Source organism: Garra rufa, chromosome 4, assembly GCF_049309525.1.
Source record: "Garra rufa chromosome 4, GarRuf1.0, whole genome shotgun sequence".
NCBI lineage: Eukaryota > Metazoa > Chordata > Actinopteri > Cypriniformes > Cyprinidae > Garra > Garra rufa.
In genome coordinates this window covers 28,179,190-28,201,882 of record NC_133364.1, presented here as the reverse complement: position 1 = coordinate 28,201,882, position 22,693 = coordinate 28,179,190, and the positions used below count along the sequence as shown (strand labels likewise).

Below are 22,693 nucleotides of genomic sequence, written 5' to 3'. Positions count from 1 at the left end.
GCAGCTTGGATATTTTGCAAAATATTTTTTTTTTGTTTAGGTTTCCATGAAATAAAAAAAAGTCATGTTGGTTTAAAATGGCATACAAGTGCAAATACTTCTTGTTGTTGTTATTATTTATGGTGAACCTTTTTTATTTTCTTATTTATTTTTTTATTTTTCATTAGGGTTGTTCGATAAATGATGGCCAGCCATGTGTTAAAGAGATAACAGATTTGTGGAAATGGCATTGTTGGAAAATGAGATGCAGCACTCTATTGAAACGCTCAGTTAAATTTACAGATATTTTTGGGGTGAAATATGTTTGTTTATCTGCTCTCACCCACCTTATTTTCAGAATATCTTACGTATGAGATGAAGGACTTTAATACTGGTGTATATGTTCATCGATGTTGAATACGATTACAATATGAACTTGAGTTGTGTTAGTGAAACTTAAACATGAAGGAACTCGTCTGTCAAGAAATCCGAATGACTCAGAATAATCTGTTAGTTTTTTGAGAATATATCTCTATTGCTTCCTTGGCTTCCTTTTTTCACGGAGTTAACAAAGAAAAATCTGTTGTGGAAACAGTATTGGCACATAAATAAACAGCCCTCACACAAATTAGATAAAGAAAATGAAACTACTGCCTCAGAGTGGTTTGGCAAGAATAGTACTGTCCACAAACAAACACTGATACACACACACAGTGTACAAATGTGGGATACATATAGTTCTCATGAAAACGTATTAAGGTCATATTTCATCACTAAATAACATTGTTTTATTTTTCATTTGTCACTATATTTGGAACATTGACGTATAAGGATTTTATCCAGGCCAATTTTAAAATACCAAAAATAATAATATCTATTGTAATTGTTCACACATTAAGAATGTTGTGTACACATAAATTCATTTTTTTTAATTAAGTGATTTAGGTGTTTTTTCATCTAGATGAATTGGCTGTAGCTAAAAAGATCATGTGGTGCGACCATGATTTATGTTTACATTAATTAATTTCCTTCACATGACTCAAATAGCATAACAATCTATTCCAAATGATACTTAAATAAAGGATTTTATGCATATAAACCATTAATTCAATATAAAAGCACAAGCACAATCTGGGACATACAGTGGTGTGACAAAGTGTTGGCCCCCTTCCTGATTTTTTTTTTTTTTTTGCATGTTTGTCACTTTAATGTTTCAGATCATCAAACAAATTCAAATAATAATCAAAGATAACTCAAGTTAACACAACATGCAGTTTTTAAATGAAGTTTTTTTTTATTATGAAGGGAAAACAAAATCCAAACCTACATGGCCCTGTGTGAAAAAGTGTTTGCCCCCTAAACTTAATAACTGGTTAAGCCACCCTTAGAAGCAACAACTGCAGTCAAGCATTTGCAATAACTTGCAATGAGTCTGTTGCAGCGCTGTGCAGGAATTTTGGCTCACTCATCTTGGCAGAATTGCTGTAATTCAGCCACATTGGAGGGTTTTTGAGCATGAACTGCCTTTTTAAGGTCATGCCACAGCATCTCAATAGGATTCAGGTCAGGACTTTGACTAGGCCACTCCAAAGTCTTCATTTTGTTTTTCTTCAGCCATTCAGAGGTGGATTTGCTGGTGTGTTTTGGATCATTGTCCTGCTGCAGAACCCAAGTTCGCTTCAGCTTGAGGTCACGAACAGATGGGACATTGTCATTCAGGATTTTTTTGGTAGACAGCAGAATTCATGGTTCCATTTATCACAGCAAGTCTTCCAGGTCCAGAAGCAGCAAAACAGCCCCAGACCATCACACTACCACCACCATATTTTACTGTTGGTATGATGTTCTTTTTGTCTGAAATGCTGTGTTACTTTTACGCCAGATGTAATGGGGCACACACCTTCCAACTTTTGTCTCATCAGTTCTCAGAGTATTTTCCCCAAAATCTTGGGGATCATCAAGATGTCTTCTGGCAAAACTGAGATGAGCCTTTATGTTCTTTTTGCTCAGCAGCTGTTTTTGTCTTGGATCTCTGCCATGCAGGCCATTTTTGCCCTGTCTCTTTCTTATGGTGGAGTCATGAACACTGACCTTAACTGAGGCAAGAGAGGCCTGCAGTCCTATAGATGTTGTTGTGGGGTCTTTTGTGACCTCTTTGAGTCATCGCTCTTCGGATAATTTTGGTCAGCCGGCCACTCCTGAGAAGGTTCACCACTGTTCCATGTTTTCGCCATTTGTGGATTGTGGACAAGCACTTTTTCACACAGGGCTATGTGGGTTTGGATTTTTCTCCCCCTTCATTTAAAAACTGCATGTTGTGTTTACTTGTGTTATCTTTGATTAGTATTTAAATTTGTTTGATGATCTGAAACATTAAAGTGTGACAAACATGCAAAAAAAAAAAAAAATCATTAAGGGGTCCACTTTTTCACACCACTGTAGATGAATTGGCTGTAGCCAAAAGATCAAGTGGTGCGACCGTGATTTTTGTTAAAATTGATTAATTTCCTTAAAATGACTCAAATTGCATAAAAATCTATTGCAGATGATATTTAAATAAAGTATTTTATGCATATAAACCATTAATTCAATATAAAAGCACAAAACTGCCAAACTGGGACATATATCTGTAATGGAAAAACACTACAGTGGTCGTACCACATGCTATTTGGTCACACCACATGATATTTTCAAGTTCAGTCAAAATTTACAGGCACAGAATTGGCCACCCAAACAAGCAAGCTTCCCACAAAAGGTCTCTATGAAATTTATAATAAAATAAATGCTTGTAGAAATACTCATTATTTTTTTTTTAGGTCATACCACATGATTTCCAAATGTGGTAACTACATACCAGCCGTTAAAAAGGTTACTTTTTTCCAAATGTGAAAGAGTAACAAACCTCCTTCGTGCTTCAATTGGTCCTTGGCAAATTGGTATATGATGCAATGTCCTATCTTTGAATGGATTTCAACATATAAGTCTCAAAATGGTAGTTTCTTGATAGTCGCACCACATGATATTTCATAAAATAGACGTCATTGGATTATGATGGAAATATAAATACAAATGGTTTGCAATTTTATACAGGATTACAGAACACTGGAAATCAAGCCATATATTTAGAATAAATGACAGGAAACAGCTAATGTTTTTTAAAAAGGTAAAGTGAGTACATATATGGGAGAGGTGCTTATATGTGGCTTCTTATATATATTTTTAATGAATTTAAACCAATTCTTAACTGAAAAAATGCAATTGGACAGAAAATGTAGGTGTCATGTCATTGACCTACTTATTAATGTTACAATAAAGATTAATAATAAATATTCTATTCAAATACTTTTTTATTTTCAACATAAAAATATTACAACAAATGACATGAAACAGAAACACTATAATATAATATTATAATATAATGCAATTTTTAGGATTATAGTAAAAAGAGTTTGGAAAATGTAATTTGTCTTAAAAACACAAATGCAAAACACTTTACAAATCACAAATTTTATTAGGATTTTATTATTTAAGCTACAAATATAACCCATGTTCTTTTATCCTTTTGATTAAGGTGTTTTATATTGCCCGGACATGTTTTATACAGATTTTATGAGACTCACTTAGCTGGCAGCTTTTCAGGAGCAACTGTCCGGACGGTCGCAACCTCTTTTGAGGTCACTGTCTCCAGAGGGACAAAGACAGCAACAATGAGCTGATGAAATAGTGAACGTCTAATTCCTCTCTCTTCCTCTTCCCCCGTTGTGAGATTAATGCCACGTGGAGGAAATATAACAGATAGTTTAATTAAGTGCCAGGGCACAAGATTCATCGACTAATTTCTGCGGCTGACAGCGCAAATGAGGGTTCAAAGGTGCGAGCCGAGGAGACACCCTTGAGTGGCTCTGTGTTTAATGAATTGAGCGCTTTCCCTATAAAGTTCCTGCGTAAAGCAGCACGCGCATTAAAACTAGCCTTCAATGTGTCAGGACAGCCTACCATCCTCATATACTACACCAGCATACCTGCCTGGAGAGAACACACACTCATGCCCTCTGTACTTACACTTTAGCCACACAGGTATTCCACAAGCGCCATGAAGATCTGCAGAAATGCATTCATTAGACTGGAAATGGTGTCTTTTATAATGATATATTGCTTAATGAAGACTTTATGAAGATCTAGATTACTGCAAGGCTGACCCCCAAAATGAGATTCAGGCATAATTCACCCAAAATTATTATTCTGTCATCAGTTATTCACCTTCATGTTTTTCCAAGCCTGTATGACTTCTTTTTGTCTGTGTAACACAAAAAGAGAAGTTTTGAAAAATGTTTAGGCTGCTCTTTTCCCTGCAGTAAAAGTGAATGGAATGAAGGACTGTTATATTGAGACTAGGGTGTGTTCATACTTGCAGTTAGAGTTGTTACAATTCCGATACTAGTATCGGAAATGCCACCGATACCACAAAAATTCTAGCATTGCTATCGGCGAGTACTTGAACCCATGTACCGATCCAATACCATTTTCTTAAACAAGACGTATTTACTAGCTTTGCTTAACGCTGCAAATCGGAAGTAAATTCTTGAAAACCACTGTTTAGAGCAGCGGATAGGAAATACAAACGTGCTAGCAGTATGTCCGCGCTGTTTGGCAGCATTCCAGGCTGGACCAAGCAGCCAGTAAAACGGCGACATGTCTCATATGTAGGGCCCTATGATTTCCGCGATGTGGAAAACGTGGATGGAATCGCAGAATCCAGTCATAAAAACAGAATTTACAGTTTAACGCGGAAGTTTAGATGAATTACTCAAAAGTAGGTCATTACACTTAAATCATATTGCGATATGGACTAATATTTGTAAAGATTAAGCCGCAAAATGACTATTCAAATATGAATTATGTGTGTCTCTGTTTCAGTAAATGGCGCAGATGTGCGGTTTTGTTTACTACTCGTACTAAAGCGCGCGTGAAACGTGGTAATATTACAGGGCTCCAGACTGTGACCATTTTTTCTGCCAGTGCGACTAATTTCTGTGAGTGGTCACACTGGTGCAACCACCGCGTTGTTCAACTCATAAGCGCTGCCATTTCTGTTGCATATGAAAACATCAAACAACGGCAAATGGAACGAAAGCGAAACTAAACCATGCTAAGCAGCACTGACCATTAATCAGCTCGGACTGCAACACAGACAAACTTGCACAAGCCCAGAACAGCTTTATTTGGAAGGCAAAGTTGATTTTGCGGCACTGTTACTGCTGCGAGATCCTGTAAAGCCTGGAAATACACTATGCGATTTTTGCCCCGATTTTCCACCGATTTACAGTCTGGAGAATTTGAGGCTAGTTCCTGAAAGTCAGAGCGAGTCTGCAGATTTGAGTTGACAGATTCCATAGAAAATCGCGAAGTAGATTTTTTAGTTTCAGACTTTAAGGGATAGTTCACCCAAAAATTAAAATTTGATGTTTATCTGCTTACCCCCAGGGCATCCAAGATGTAGGTGACTTTGTTTCTTCAGCAGAACACAAACGAAGATTTTTAATCAAAACCGGTGCAGTCTGCCAGCCATATAATTGCAGTGGATGGGCACCAGACCTTTAAAAGTAAAAAAAAAAAACATGCACAGACAAATCCAAATTACACCCTGCGGCTCGTGACGATGCATTGATGTCCTCAGACACGAAACAGTCGGTTTTTGCGAGAAACTTAACAGTATTTACTATTTATATCATTTTTTACCTTTGATACACAGCCGGAAGGAGAAATCGGTGCGAAGTCAACAGTCCTGGATGAGTTTTCGCAAGCAAACGTAATCTTTTAGTTTTAAATCTGTTTGAACAATCAGGATAAGCGCAAGTAATTACCATTTTGAATAGACGCTATACCCACAATCTCTGTGCACTGTGTAAACAATGAGTGTCGTATACATGCGACAGATCGCTTCCGGCATTTGCGTATTCTACGCCAGAGCACGTACACATGTAACGAGCCTGATGCTGAGCTCGTGCGCATAACAGTTGGACGTGGCTGTGTATCAAAGGTAAAAAATGATATAAATACTGTTCAGTTTCTCGCAAAAACTCGTTTCGTGTCTTAAGACATCAATGTATCGCCACAAGCCACAGGGTGTAATTTAAATTTGTCTGTGGATGTTTTTTTTTTTTTTTTTTACTTTTAAAGGTTTGGTGCCCATCCACTGCCATTAAATCACTAACAGACTGCACCGGTTTTAGTTAAAAATCTTCGTTTGTGTTCTGCTGAAGAAACAAAGTCACCTACATCTTGGATGCCCTGGGGGTAAGTAGATAACCATCAAATTTTCATTTTTGGGTGAACTATCCCTTTCATTCTATCCAGTTGGAGGATATCAAACATGTTTGATATTTTCAGCCAATTTTAAAACACATTGTTTTTGATGAAAATTGTTTTGTCACTGTTTACAAAGTTGGTAAGTGTATGATGCCTATTAGGGTTGCACGGTATACCGGTACTACGGTAGTATCGCGATACTAAAGCTTAAAAATACCCGCGGTGCCATTGCATTTTTGAAACGGTAGTATCGTATATGCACGGCAGGAACACTGTTTAAAACGTTCATTTTAACATGCACGCCAGCACACCAAAATGTCTTTCTGCTGTGCTTTGTGTAGTACAGGCTGTCTCTAAGCTTCATATGGTATCCAGTGTTTCCCGACGCTTCAGTTCAGTTTGAAATGAGAAGGTGCACGCGCACGTCGCTGTTCACGCTGCAGTTTATCAGAAGAGAGGGTCTGATTCAGACCGTCTGATGTTATTTAAAAAAAATAGCAGTTCAAGAATCACTTATTCAACATATTTATAGTTTTTTCGTATTTTCATTCCTTTGCCCACTTTTAGAACAGGTGAAATAATTCGTTTCTGGAAGGATCGTTGATCACGAATGCAATTCCATTCATTAACATACTAGCTGCTTTCCACTTGGTTCTTATTAATCATTATATATATATTTTATATATTATAAATTAATGTTTTAATATATAAGCTGCTTACTTTCAAGATATGCGAGCAAAAATGCTCCTGACAGTTCAGCAAGATGTTTTTGTTTCGTTTCTGTGTTCGAATCCATATCTGCGTTGGTTTGGGCGAATCACTGATTCACTAAGCCATTCATAAAAACAGTCATTTGATTCACTCCTGAATGATTCAGCTGTTTTGAAAGAATCGTTTGAACGACTCAGTGATTCAATCACAAACACTGCTGCCACCTGCTGACGGGTTTAAGTTTCTCATCATATTACATTCTTTCCCATAATATTTCTATATTCAGAGTTTTGTATTTAAAACATTAGTCTGTAATCTATTATTTATGCAATTATAAATAAAGTCTAAATGTATAAATACCACATCTAAATGTCACTTCATGCAGCTTCTGCGCATTGCTAAGATGAGTTATGTTGACATGATTTCATGGAAAACAATAGCCAGTCATTCATTCACATTAATGAAGTATTCAGAGAAAAAAATGTTGTCTGTTTTCATTTACATCTTTTTATTTATGAAACTTTGATTCATTTTGTAGAATAGGATTTTAAATGAACAAAATACTGCATGGTATCGCGATACTACTTGGTATCGTGATACTTCAGCTGGTATAGTATCGTAAGTCATTTTTATGGTATCGTGACAACCCTAATGCCTATTATCTAAAAAATCTGTTCCAATTTTAAAAGTCGTGTAGTGTATTCCAGCCTTAAGAATCGTTTGAATTTGCCACACAATTAATAAGGTTGCTGCGAGATCTAGTGAGAATCTTTCAAATTCTGCCCAGAATTCTCTGTTATAAACAGGGCTGATGTACGTCAGAAAACCAGAAGTAGTAATGCTAACTATAAAAATACTGTTAAATGTATGTCAGATAATACAAAAAAAAAACAAAAAAACAATAGTTCACTGTATATATTTGTTCATGTTTTATTAAGGGATTAGTCTGAAGCACAGCATAAAATAATTCTATAAATTCATATAGGGGCTAGTAGCATCTACAGCTGTATATACAGATACACACCCAGGTATCGGTTTAGTATTCTGTATTTGGGAAGGGAAAAAGGGTATCGGAACATCTCCACTTGCAATGTTTGGTTTGATTAAAACAAACTCTGGTGCGATTGCTCTGTTAGTCCGATTCATTTGAGTAAATGTGAACGCTGCCATCTGAACCCTGGTGCGCACCAAACAAGCAGTCCGAGGCCGCTAAAAAGTTGGGTCTCGGTCCGCTTCCAAATGAACTTCGATTGAAATAAGAACGTGACATGGACCAAATACTTCTAAAAGAATCAAAAACAAGAATTGATGGCTAAATGCGACACTATGCGACATGATTTCATGAAGGGGACATGCCGTGTATCCAAAACAAAATGAGCAGAGGGCAAACCTTGAGCAACGAGGAGATCAAGTGCCTTTTATGAGCTCTTTGTGAGTTTGCAGGTGGTGAAAATTAAATCATATACACAACAATGCAACAGTGAGCTCATTGAGTACAGCAGACGGCTTTAGGTGCATTCGACTTAAAGCGCCACTGATTAGCCTGATCAGCGAATGGGTCCTTAGGTGACATACAACCATAGGGCCACTTTAAGTCAAACTGGCCTTTTCCTTTTGTTTGGAGAGTTTGATAAGTTCCATCACGAAATATACATCACTCAGCCCGACCAATTAGGTTGTGAACGTATCACTTTACCTTTAGGTTCGGTATCTTTAGGTTCTCTGTCAGAATGCCAGTGTGAATGCTAAGCAGACCAGGAGCAAATGAATCATTTTCCTTTTTGGTCCGGACCAAATGAATCAAACAAACTGAACTACAAGTGTAAACACACATCCTTAAACAAAATCAATTATTCTGATTTTAAACAGAATTGTTAAACTAAGTAACTATTTATTTATTTATTTGATCAAAGTTTCTTGCTTTGTAGTCATAATTTAGTTTTTCCATGACTGTTTACCACCATCTGTGTTCTCTCAGCCTCAGGCGGCATGTCCCCCTTTGTGTCTGAAATATCATATTGCACATGGCAACAGCTGGCTAAATCACTTGTTTCTGTTGTTTGGATGAAGTTCCAGGTGTAAGGACACAGATTTTCTTACCAGTCTGCCTGGAAACAAAGACACTTAAAGACACTTTAACTTTAATTGCTTAGTTTTCTATGAAATAATCTGTAATTACTACTTTTGGATGGACAAATATTCTGTTGACAGAATTCATAGATAGATTTGCAGTATATTTTTCCAATGTTTTCTGAAAAGCTATTCGCAGAAACATGTAATAATAATATTATTGATCACATTTTGTTTAAATAGGTCCTTGTTGAAGTGTAATTCCACAAATACTTTAAGTATAGAATCATAATTATACATAAATCATATTAAGTATGGGCCTAGTTGTTTGCAATTATGTATTGTAGAACTATAATATGTAACAAGGACACATTTAAATAAATAAATAAATAAATAAATGCCACCTTTGGTTAATTTACTACATACTGAATACGTGTTGAGAAATCTTATATATCATAATCATGTTTATTGAATGATTTCCTTTTGCAGATGAGATAAAATAAAAGTCTGGGTACTCCCCCTCTGATGTAATTCCAAAAATAATTTAGGTCAAACTTTTTATTTAAGAGCTGAGTGGAAATACAGTTGATAGCATAAACCTTTGAGGTATTGTCATAATAATGAATGATGTGTAAATAAGTAGACCATATTTATGTTTTCACAGTCACTCATATTTGCTTGGCAGTCATAACAACACTATCCATTATTTATTCTCTTCAGTCTTCATTTTGCAAAGAAACAGCACAAGAAACATCAAGCTCTGATATCAAAAATGTTAGTTTCAGAGAGAAAAAAAAAAACACACACACACTTTCCCCAGAAGGCTCTTGTATTCACGGCACATTTCGTCTATTGTATGAATTTTTAAACCAACCTCTGATTTAAAATTTAGATTTATCTTTGATGTCAAATAAAATGTATGCACATTACACTGCAGCCTGTTGTCAAGGCCCTGAGAAATGAGTAATCCACATTCAACACATTATGATCGCTGCCATCAACCCTTGAAATATGCAATACAGATACGAAATGAGAAAATTTGGTATTAAAGTGTTTTTTCACTCTTTTAAAGCTCTGCAGGGACTCTTTGTCCATTTTAAAAGTCCAATTTACCTCACTGAGATTTATTCACGTTAGCACTCTTGGGTTCACAAATACACACTTATGCAGTGCGTATTGAAAGCATGGTGTGCACATGGAATTTAAAAATTATAGGCTAAATCCTGTTTTGCAAGCTGTCCACACTATTAAATATACCTGATTGCGTCTCAATTGTTGAAAAACAGAGATGCCACATGGTGTATTTTGAACATATCAACTGATATTTGAATTAAATACTACCATGTTATTCTTTTTATGTAGTATGTGCATTTTCTGTATGCATTCTTCTAATTCTAATGACAAATTAGACATGATTTCTAACATCTTTCTTTATTTGATTTGATCGGAAAAGGACGGTGCAGATATTCTTGTACAAACCTGAACTGAATGCAAAATAGCCGTGTTTAAGCCGTGTTTATTTCCAAGATGATAACTGGTCGACACTCGCTGAACTAAGCATGTGCACAGCTGCGCCTCATTCAGGAAAAATGAGCAGAGCAACTTCCAGCAGAAGTCATTTGTATAAGTATTCTTGCATAAATTGCTATTCAATTCAGTGGGACAGTTCACGTAAGAATGGTTTACAGAGCACCAAGGTTGTCTGTGAATGTGGGCAACAGACTGGTGCTATCAAGACCTCTCCAAGTCAACTTGGAGTCAAAATTGACCCCCTTTTTTTCTTATTGCGAATAATTCATAGTTCATTTTATGCATTATTAGAGTATTTTGAATTTTGAAATGAATCTACCTAGTAGCAAACTCTACCTAGTAGTAACATACTGCTACTTTGAGTAGAGACTTTCTGCCTAATAAAAAATCTTTTCTTTCCTCAGAGGAGCTTCGGAAGTTGAGCTGGTCTGGAATTCCACGGCAGGTGCGCCCAATCACATGGAAGCTGCTCTCAGTAAGTGGAACAATCTCAGCGCACAATGAAGTCCTACTTCAAATGGTCAAGCTCATTAGAGAACTACAGCGTACATCCATTACAAGATGAATCAAAGAATACATAATGCATTCTACATAAATACACATTTATAAGTAATTAGGCTTCCTCCTAATGACTTCTAGGATGACTTCCGCCTGGAAGCTCAGAGGTCCAGTCAAATGAAAAGTAATGGTACATTAAACCATTTCAGTGGTTGGGGAAAACCTGTGAAAACCAGTGAAAGTACAAAACCTGTTCCTGTTAGATTAGCCTGATATTGATTATACTTGGGTATATTAATACATAATGTTTAAAAGCATAAAACAGAATTTTTTGGTACGTTTTTATTGATGCTGAAATGCACAATTTGAACAGATTTTAATGTTAAAAACAACATTGCTATGGATTTTCAGCTAAAAAGCTTACAAATCTTTTACATCGTTAAGGTATTTGTATCAATGTGTTGTTATCATTTTGTTGACTATCGATTTAGATTTTTAGACCCTTTAACTTACCCCCAAACCTAAACCTACTATCTTTACATTGAATATAATAAAAAAGATATAAACCGCAATTGACTGAAATATGCAGAAAATGGGCTGTTTTAGTAACAATATAGCATCAAAAAGATAGATTTATAGTCGTTAATCACACTCCTACCTCTAAACATAACTGTTTCTATACAGTATAATGTTAAAAAAAAACATGACAGACAGATAAGTGCACTCACAATAGTTTATTTAATGAAAATAGTCAAAAGCTGTATCAAAAGTAATCAAAATGCCGCAGTCCTCTGGTGGAATACAGTAGTTTTGTATGAGGTGCAGAGCAGAATTAAAGTTGTTAATCTCTGAAAATATTATCCTGATTATTATCTTGTTTACATTATGTATTCTTCTAAACGAGTTGTTCATTTCATGTAACGAAAATAATTAATCAATTTGATAATGCAATTCAAAACACAATGGCATTGATATGACAACTGAATACAATAATAAAATTAATGCTGCGATGTTTTAGGTGTAGCCACTAAGCCATTATTATATGTTTAAATGCTGAAAATGCGTCACTATTGTACATTTAGATGCTATAAATACGTCAGTATTGTACGTTTTAGTAGAACCACATTTTAAGTAAAATACATACAAATTTAATGAGATCACGTTGGTTAGACATTTGAACCACCTGAGCTGAATAATATGTACTTGCTTTTTTTATCACACAAGATGCTTTTTGGAGCATTCTCAAATCATGCTGAGAAGACATGGTTCATGCTGTTTTGTCCACTCCAGCTGTAGTGCCTGCTGTTATTAAAGCTCTTTTTTTTTCTTTAACTTTGTGCTCTATAAACAAGGTTCAGAATAGAAAATGTGTTTTTTTTTTTTTTTTTTTGCAGATAAAAAAATAATAATGGTAAATTAAACAGTAAGTGCAATTTAAATACACTAAACAATTTTTAACATCAGTTTCTGCACATAACCCAACTACCCATGGCAGATGTGCTAATTTAAAATTTTTTTTTTTTTTTTGGTTGCTGGAAATATCTGTCCTGATAAGGTACTTAATGACTGATTTAGTAATAAGTCATGGCCAAAAAAAGTCCAGAGGTGTGAAAAACAGTTAAATTGGTTTCCCTAAGTAGGGTATGAGTTCAAATGGCCAGAAAAATTAAAGAGATAGTTCACCAAAAATGAAAATTACCCCATGATTTACTCTCAACCCTCAAGCCGTTCTAGATGTATATGACTGTCTTCTTTCAGATTAAAACAATCAGAGTTACATTAAAACATGTCGTGGCTCTTCCAGACTTTATAATGGCAGTGAATGGGTGTTGAGATTCTGAAGTCCAATAAAGTGCCATCTATCCATCCATAATGAAAAGTACTCCTCACAGCTCCAGCGGCTTAATAAACAGGGGGATTTCTATTTTAATTGAAATAATAATTCTAGGCTATTCGCTGCTGTTTTCAAAGTGCAGTGCACAAATGTGACATTTTAGACAGAAGTGCTAAACCCAGGACTATTACTATAAAATAATTGTATTTTAATTGAATGCACTCTTTTTATTTTAAAACATAATAGTATTACCACACTTTATTATTTTGTTTATTATTTTATTTAAAAATAAATAAAGTCTAATAATATTATTATTATTATCACTATTATTAATTCATTTTTTTTTTAGAGTTATATTTAATGGGTCACACTATGTGCAGTGCGAAGACCTAACCAAACCTCCAGGTACTCATATAAAAACCAGGCTAAAAAACGCATGTGCACCCTTGTTAATAAAGGCCTTTGAAAGTGAGACAATGCGTTTTGTGTAAGAAAAATATCCAAATTTAAAATTTTATGAACTGTAATCTTTAGCTTTTGCTAATTGTCATATTTGCGTTCGCAAGAGAGTGGTGAAAAAATGTTTCTGAGAAAATGTATGCCCAGAAAGACTTTTGTTAATGTTTGATAGTTTTGCAGCAGTACTGACAGTGTGACACTTTGTATTACGCAATTGCATTCTGACACATTTCGGGATCCAACTACACATTAAATTGGGCTTGCATAGCTAGAAGTGTTTCCACTCCCCTGCCTCTCTTGCAGACTGACACTGATTCAAACCCCTCACGGAGAGGTGGGAATTCAGACTAGATAAATTGGTGCCGTGACCCAGATGGGAGTGTGGTTTAAGGGGTTGAGGTTGAGGCCAGCTGGCAAGAACTGTGCAGGTATACCTCCCTCACCTTGTCTCAAGAAGTACACAATCTGCATATTAAGAAAGGAGAAAGCATTTTAAGAATTTAAACAATTACACATTTCAAATTTAATAATGGATGAAAGATATCACGTACATAACTGGTGTAAAGTTTCCCCCAGGACAGAACTGGCTTGATGAGAGGGTTATGTGTGGTCGTACCCTCTGACACACAGACAGGCGGCGGTGTGCCCTCCTGCCACACTGATAGATGAAGTGTCAGTCTGAAACAGGATGGAATAGAGGAGGATATTTGATATTCTGACCCCCTTCTAGGCTAGTGTGTGGTCACACACACATAGAAACATCCAATTCACCCGTGTGACCTTCATTTGCCTACGGCTACCTCATCTGTCATCCTGACTCGAACCCTGGACTGCAGCCCCACTCAATCAAACCCCATCGATCCACACTATTGAGCTCCTGCACAGGTGTGCGCATTGTGAGTTCATCGGTGTGTGTGTATTTGTGTTTGAGTGAGTGGAGAGCGAGCGTGAACAGCTGGAAAGCATCCTTTAAAAAGAGTAATGACCGGCGGAGGGCGGCATCACCGTTTGAACAGGCGCTTTAACGCGTGATCAATTCTGTGCATCCTGCTGACGTCTCACAAACTGCCACCGAACCGCGCTCAACACTTTCCTAAGAAGAAATCATTTCTCTTTTGTCAGGTAACCACTAGAAAGTAAAGATTTCATTAGTGGTGTTTGCTGTGGCAAGAATTATTATTACTATTGCTCGTACACACATTTTTGTTATGTTGGTACAGGCACATATTGCTGCATTTTTATTATGCTGCTTGAGGTACGTATTGCGGCTGTTCAGAATTCAAATATCAGCAGTGTGTTGCTAAAGGTTAATGCTCTATCATGTTGGAAATATCCCCTACACCAAATCCAACTCTAAACCTACCTGATAGTGTTAACAAATGCAAAAGTGGTATAAAAACACATTTGTTGATGCAGCCGTGTGGTTTTAACTTCCTTAATTTGATTTTAGGTGTTTTATCACGTGAGCTACCGATCCAACCTACTGAATTAGAAAACTTGTCACGACAACGTTTAAACGTTTTCAAATCTGGCAGGATGTTAAAATTGTTTTAAAGTCATAATATGCTGCAAGTAATTGTGTGAAAATTACGCTTTATTAATCAAAACTTGGAATAAAAGAAGCGCAACGCCGCTATGTGTCATCACATTGGCCACAAGGCAATTGGCGCCGATATTACGTGAATTCTTTTGGCCACATTAATCGTGCTGTGAAAATCTGATGTGACAAATCTAACATTGCCCTAGTGTCCACCTAGAAACTGTTTTGAAGACGGTAGCAATTGCCTAACAATCACCTGGAAACCATCTATAACACACTAATAGTTACCTAGCAACAACCTAGAAATCACCTTATAGAACAACAACAGAACACCTTTTCCAACAGCTAATTATCTCCAAGAGCATGCTAGTAATCACCTAGCAAACACAAACACCCAGAGCATGCTAGGGGTTGGCTAGGAACCAACTAGAACACACTAGCAACCACTGAGAACACCCTAGTAATTGCTTAGCAACTACCTAGAAAAGCCTAGCAATCATCTGTAAGTGCCATATCAATGTGACATCTATTAGTTGTCAGTGCAACTAGCAGTTTCACTGAGTGATTCGTGTTGTCAGGGGAAATCAATGCTTCTTTGGAGTCTTCTTGGCTTCCTGTTTCATTTCCTGTGACGACTGCCTCTTCAGGGATGACTGAAAGCCAATGAAACCTGTTGAAGAGAGCGTCACATCTATCTGATCTCTAGATGTGATGCGCACACTATTGATATGGTTGCCCTGTAACAGCACATTTTATTTTGAATGAGATGGTGTCTTCTCTTTGGTCTATTTCTGTACAGCTGCCCAGATGTGTAGAAATTATACCCACAATCCCCTGCTGCCTTGTTTATTTGTGGGCGTGACAACAATAACTGCTGAAAAATTGGCTTGTACTAGTTTAAAAGTGCAGTTATGAGGGTTCCAAAATAACATTTCGTAGGTGTAAGATAAAAAAAGACTTACCCTAGTGTCTCATATTCTCCGTGGTAACTTTTTTTTTGGGGGGTGTAAGACCCATCTCTTTCTCACCCACCCACACTCGGTGAAATAGCACACGGTGGGCTTTAATAAATAAAAGGATAAAGCTGTGCAGATGATTAAATGGTGGTTTCAGTCGCACTAATACGAGGTGTTTGAGTAATGGCGTCCCGTCGTGAGCAGGTGGGAGCGGGTTGATGCAGAGCCAGCGCCTGGACACAGACCTTACGCGTGTGTTCATCCAAACCCAGCTGCTGGGAAACATTTATTACCGGCCTGTTGTTCCTGGACCTCTGCACCTGCTGTGAACAATGCCCTGTTCTCTCCCTCTCTCTCTCTCTCTTTTTCTCTGGCGACAAAATGAGAACAACAACTTCATTTCGTGTTTATTTCACCTCATGCAGTGTTAATACATGAGTGCCAGATCAGTGGTGTCATCTTTTGTAGATGTTATTAATAACAGCAGTTCTTTTTGTAGATTAGCTGTGGTAAAAAGATCTTTAAGTCTGGAAGAAACTAGTCAAGGTAGAGGTCTGCAGAGGCATTATATTGACGCGGAACCCAGACAGTAAATAAGACCTTGCCACCGACCTGACCCAACCCAATTTTAAAATTGAGCACATTGTTCAATATAGTTGCTTAGTGTGTGTGTGTGTGTTTATAAAAAAAAAAAAAAAAAAATTGAAAATTACTCAACATACAGCCATTATTGTCAAAATAGCTGGCAACAAAAGTGAATAAACCCTAAGTGAACTTGTCCAAAGTGTCAATATATTGTGTTAGCACCATTGTTATCTGGCACTACCTTAATCATCCTGGGCATGGAATTGACCAGAGCTGCACAGGCTGTTGCTGGGATCCTCTTCCACTCCTCTATAATGACATCACATAGGTGCTTAATAGTGTTTACGTCTGGATACATACTTGGCCACCCCATCACCTTCAGCTTCCTCAGCAAGACAGTTGTCATCTTGGTGGTGTGTTTGGGGTCATTATCATGTTGGAAAACTGCCGTTTGGCCTAGTTTTTGGAGGGAAGAAATCATGTTCTGCTTCAGAATGTACAGTACGTAAAGGAATCCATGGAATCCTCAATGAACTGCAGCTCCTCAGTACCAACAATACTCAAGCAGTTTCTTGGTACTCCTCACCAGGGCATCGCCACACAAGCTGGACACCATCTGAGCCAAACAAATCTCAATTCTTACAACCCGTGGCTCAAAGGGAAGTAACAAAAGAGGGACGCACAGAAACATAAAGCAGAATTGGAAAAGGCTTTATTCAACTCAAACATAACTCACTAAAAAGAAAAGAAAAGAAACAACAAAACATAATAATTCAATTCCTGAATACGTCAGAATCAGTGTGTAGCGCAGGGTGCCTGAGTGCAACATTGTAATGTACTGATGAGGCAGTGTAAAAAGTGCTGAAATTAACAGAACTCCAACCAAATACAACCCAAAGTTCAAAACCCATCTCCTGTTTGCCTGGACTATCGCTCTTTTAAGGGAGCACTCAGAGCGCAACAGCAGGTGCCCTCAATCTGCAGATTGCCGCAAGTAGAACCGCCAATCACATCTCACAGGCTCAATGACGGGAGCCGTCACACCCCTCCCCATAAGACAGGAACTCTGCAAAGAGGCCTGCAACAAAATATAAAACATAAGTCACGTGATCTGAAAACAGCACAAAAAACAGCTCCCAGAACACCAGAAGAGAAAAATGCATTATGATGCATTTGAAATGCGTGACAGCGCATCCGCTACCACGTTTTCTGATCCTCGAATATGACGAATATCCAAACAAAAAGACTGCAAGAACAGTGACCATCGGATCAACCTTTGATTTGGACACTGTAAAGAATTGAGGAAAGTGAGTGGATTGTGATCAGTGTAAATCACAATTGGGGCGCTAGAATTAAGATAAACAGCAAAATATTGCAATGCCCAAATAAGAGCCAAGGCCTCCTTCTCAACAACAGAGTAGTGACACTGATACGAATTAAATTTCCTCGAAAAAAAACTAACAGGATGGTTAGATTAACGCCATCCTCATCTGTCTGCTGAAGAACAGCTCCGGCACCCACATTACTGGCATTTTTCATGGGACAAATAATCAAGAAGAGATTCCAAGTTCTGCAAAGATTCAGAATTTTTAAAACGACCATGAAACACACAGTCACCAGGTGAAATGGTCTCCTCTTCCTCCCCCACTAAACTCACCTTCCCCTCACCCACAGATGCAGATGACAACACAGAATTGGCAGGTATCTGATTTGACACGGACTTACTTTCATTTTCATAATAAGGTTTTAATAAGTTTACATGGTACAGTTTAACTGGCTTCTTTCTGGAAGTAGTTAGTACTTCATAGTTCTCGTCACTTACTTTACGTTTCACAACAAACGGACCCTCAAATTTGGCCTCGAAAGGAGAAGATACTATTGGCCGAAGTACCATAACTTGATCTCCTGAGTCAAAGACTCTATGTTCGACTGTTCGATCGCATAACCGCTTCATGTTTTGTTGACATTTCTGAAGACTTACTTTAGCAAGTTCTCTTGCCTGAATCAGTCGGTTCTTAAACCCCAAAACATAAGTTGTCAATTTTTTTGGAGATTCCTCAGCTTTACCAATATCTTGGAAAACAGACAACAGTCCACAAACCTTATGGCCGAAGACAAAATCATTAGGGCTAAACCCCGTACTATCCTGTACTACTTCGCGAGCAGCTAACATCATCCAAGGTAAACCCTCTTCCCAGTCTCTGTCTAGCTGTACACAATATGCTCGAAGAAGCAATTTTAAGGATTAATGGAATCTTTCCAATGCACCCTGGCTTTGCGCATGGTTTGCGGTAGATTGATTATGTCTAATGCGTAGTTGTTTTAAAATTTGCTGAAAAAGATGGGAAGTCAGGTTTGAACCTTGATCACTTTGGATGATTTTTGGAATGCCAAAGATAGATATAAATTGAGTTAGCGCTTTGACAATATAACGTGAAGTAATATTCCGTAACGGATATGCTGCTGGAAACCGTGTGTTTAAACACATCACAGTAAACAAATAGTTACTCCCCGACTTAGAACGAGGAAGTGGTCCCACACAATCGACAATAAGATGTTCAAACGGTTTACAATCAACTGGAATTGGCTTCAAAGGTACAGGTTTCAGCGCTTGATTCGGCTTACTTGTAAGCTGGCAGGTCTTGCAGTTCTTAATATAAGCAGAAACGTCCCGCTTTAGACGCGGCCAAAAAAAATATCGCAACAAGCGGTCACAAGTCTTTCGCACACCTTGGTGACCAGCTTGATCATGTGCAACTTCAATCACTGTACGTCGAAAATTATCAGGAACCACCACCTGGAAAATAGGATCTCCAACAAAGTCACCTTTGTGAGGAATCCATTTCCTCAGCAACACTCCATCACTGACCACGTAACCATGAGCAAGGTTACCCACTTCTGTTGGAGTAACAGCACTCTGGAACAGTACATCCAAAGAGGAATCGCTTCGCTGCTCACTTCCAAGTTCCTCTGCTGACATAGGAAAAGACAGTGCAGACAAATCAGGAATAAACAAATCAGTGCAGACTTTATTTGACTGAATTTCCTTTTGAAGAATCATTTCATCCTCTCGCTGCTTCATTGCACGAGTTACTACACAGGCGGCATCTTGACGGTGTTCAATTTCATTCTTATTTTCAATAACTATCGGGAGCAGTGAACTGTCAGCCCAAACATGCCCACCTACTAGTCCGTTTCCCAAAATGATATGAACTCCTTCAATTGGTAACGCTGGCCGTACTCCTACTACCACATCGCCTTGAATCAACTCAGACTGAAGTTTCACTTTATGAAGAGGCACGGACAAAACATTCAGTCCTATTCCCTTGATTAACACGCTCTCACCAGTATGCGAGTGCGGAGAAAAAGGAAGAACAGACTCCAAAATGAACGAATCCATCGAACCCGTGTCCCTTAATATTTTCACAGGAACTTTATTTTCCTCTCCTAAAGATACCCAACCTTCTGAAATAAAAGGCGAGTAAGAAGCCAAAAATTCACCCCCAAATGTCGGATTTTTTACTTCTTCAGACCGAGCTGATGACACTGAAACAACGGAATTAACAGGTGAACGTGACATGGTTCGTTTATCTTTATTCTTAAGCACTGGACAGTCCAACTTCCAATGCCCTTTCTCCCGACAGTAATTGCATACCTTACTCGGGTCAAATTTCCCTGTCAACACCCGCTCATTTTTAAAAGGAGTCTTTACAAATGAAGCAGACTGAACATCACGAACATGTACATCAACAAAAATGGATTTATGTGTCAGTACAAAATCGTCAGCTAACATTGCCGCTTCCTCAGGAGTTTCAACATTGTGCTCATTGATATAAGTAGCAACACGACTCGGAAGTGAGTTTCTAAATTGTTCACTTACAAATACAACCCAAAGTTCAAAACCCAACTCCTGTTTGCCTGGACTATCGCTCTTTTAAGGGAGCACTCAGAGCGCAACAGCAGGTGCCCTCAATCTGCAGATTGCCGCAAGTAGAACCGCCAATCACATCTCACAGGCTCAATGACGGGAGCCGTCACAGTCTCATCAGACCACAGGACATGTTTCCAGTAATTTATGCTCTTGGACAGGTTGTCTTCAGCAAACTGTTTGCTGGCTTTCTTGTGAGCCAGCTTTAGAAGAGGCTTCCTTCTGGGATGATGCCCATGCAAACCGACTTGTTGCAGTGTGCGGCATATGGTCTGAGCTCTGACAAGCTGACCTTCTACTTCTGCAACCTTTAAAGCAATGCTGGCAGCACTCATGGATCTGTTTTTTGAGGTTCTGCACCTGACGCACAGAACGAGTGCTCAACTTTGTTGATCGACCCTTTCAAGGCCTGTTCCGAATGGAACCCATATTGGAAAACTTTTGTATGACCCTGACCACTGTAGTGTAACTCGGTTTAAGGGTGTTACTGAACCTCTAATAGCCTTAGCCATCTTTGTGGAGAGCAACATTTCTAATTCTCAAATCCTCAGAGAGTTCTTTGCCATGAGGTACCATGCTGAACATCTAGTGGTTGGTATGAGAGAACTTTACTTAAAGCACCAAATTTTAACTGCTCTAATACAAGATACACAACTTTGTATGGCCCTGTCAAGCAGACATGGTTTCTGAAATTCATGAAATGGTTGCTGAAGTGTACTCACTTTTGTGAGATACTGTATATATACATGCTGATATATATGAACTGCATTCACTGTTAAATTTAGGCAGCAAAACATTATGCTCAGTAGAAAGGATGAATGAAAGCAGTGCTCAATAAAAGATAAATGAACAGTGTAATATTTTATGTAATCTAAAACCTAAACCTAAAAATTAATATGTGACCTTGGACCACAAAACTAGTCATAAGTGTCAAAAATTGAGATTAACATATCATCTGAAAGCTGAATAAATAAGCTTTCCATTGATTGGTTTGTTAGGATAGGACAATATTTGGTCAAGACACAACTTTTTGAAAATCTGAAATGTTGAGTATGCAAAAAAAAAAAAAAAAAAAAAAAAAAAAAATATATATATATATATATATATATATATAGAGAGAGAGCGAGAATCACCTTTAAAGTTGTCCAAATTAATGCATATTACTAATAAAATTTAAGCTTTGATAAATATTTACGATAGGACATTTACAAAATATCTCATGTAACATGATCTTAATATCCTAATGATTTTTGGCATAAAAGAAAATTGTATAATTTTGACCTATTCAATGTATTTTTGGCTATTGCTACAAATATACCAGTGCTACTTAAGACTGGCTTTGTGGTCCAGGGTCACATATAGTAACAACTTCTACATTTTGAAAAAAAAAAAAAAAAAAAAAGACAGGTAGATGCGCATTGGCTTAACCTGGTAATCTGACTTAATCATCAAATTACTGAAGTTACTCATATATGTGGCCATTATTATCAGACATTAAGGTAACATCATTGTGGAGAAGTGTTTGTTCTGATACTGTGAAGCAGCCTCTTATTTCTGCTATTATACGGCTCAGTTATTTGGATCTAATGCCTAGTGACCTCTTAAGATTGCTGTTACATCACATCTTTTGTCCTTTTTGTGTCTTTATTGTCTATATATATAATTTGTTGGCTTCCTCTATTAATAGAAAATGAGTATTAAAATAAATATATAAGAATTAATGCAACTTTCAATAAAAAAAAAAAAAAAAACATTAAAATATCCTATTGTCTACACATTTTGAAATCACTAAAATAAGTTAAACACAGGTAAATTTTGTCATTAGATTAGCCATGATACATTAGATGTGTCAAGACAAATATCAAAATTTCATATTTCCAGTATTTTTGTTTGTTTTGTTAAATTATGCAATACAAAAAAATGTTTAGAGTGTCATTTCTCTATAATTTTACAGTGCAATACAGTTTTACAGTACTCTACAATTTTAACAGTAAGTTTCTGTACTATATGGTGCATAACTGTGATTTACATTTACAGTAAAATACTGTTAAATTTATGATTTTTGTATAATTTACAGTGAAAAGTATTTCCCTCTCAGCTTTGGTTGTTGGTTGTTGGTAGTTATCAATGTATTACAGAGGTACAAAACAGATATTAGTACTTCAATGGGTTGGTATATTATCATTATATCAGTTAATGAAATTTATTTGTTACTGTGAATTTAAGTTAAGACTGTAAAACTTAAAATGTTCCTACTATAGTTTTTATGGTAAACTTCTGTTGTGCTTTTTCTT

The 22,693-nt window shown here is 37.2% G+C and overlaps 1 protein-coding gene across 1 annotated transcript in view; it reads left to right on the top strand.

Moving 5' to 3' along the window:
• Positions 1 to 22,693, top strand: part of tbc1d22a (TBC1 domain family, member 22a) — a 178,075-nt gene that overhangs the window by 22,167 nt on the left and 133,215 nt on the right. Inside the window, exon 5 of the mRNA XM_073837817.1 lies at positions 11,004 to 11,074. Coding sequence (XP_073693918.1) covers positions 11,004 to 11,074 — 71 coding nt within the window. The remainder of the gene's footprint in view (positions 1 to 11,003; positions 11,075 to 22,693) is intronic.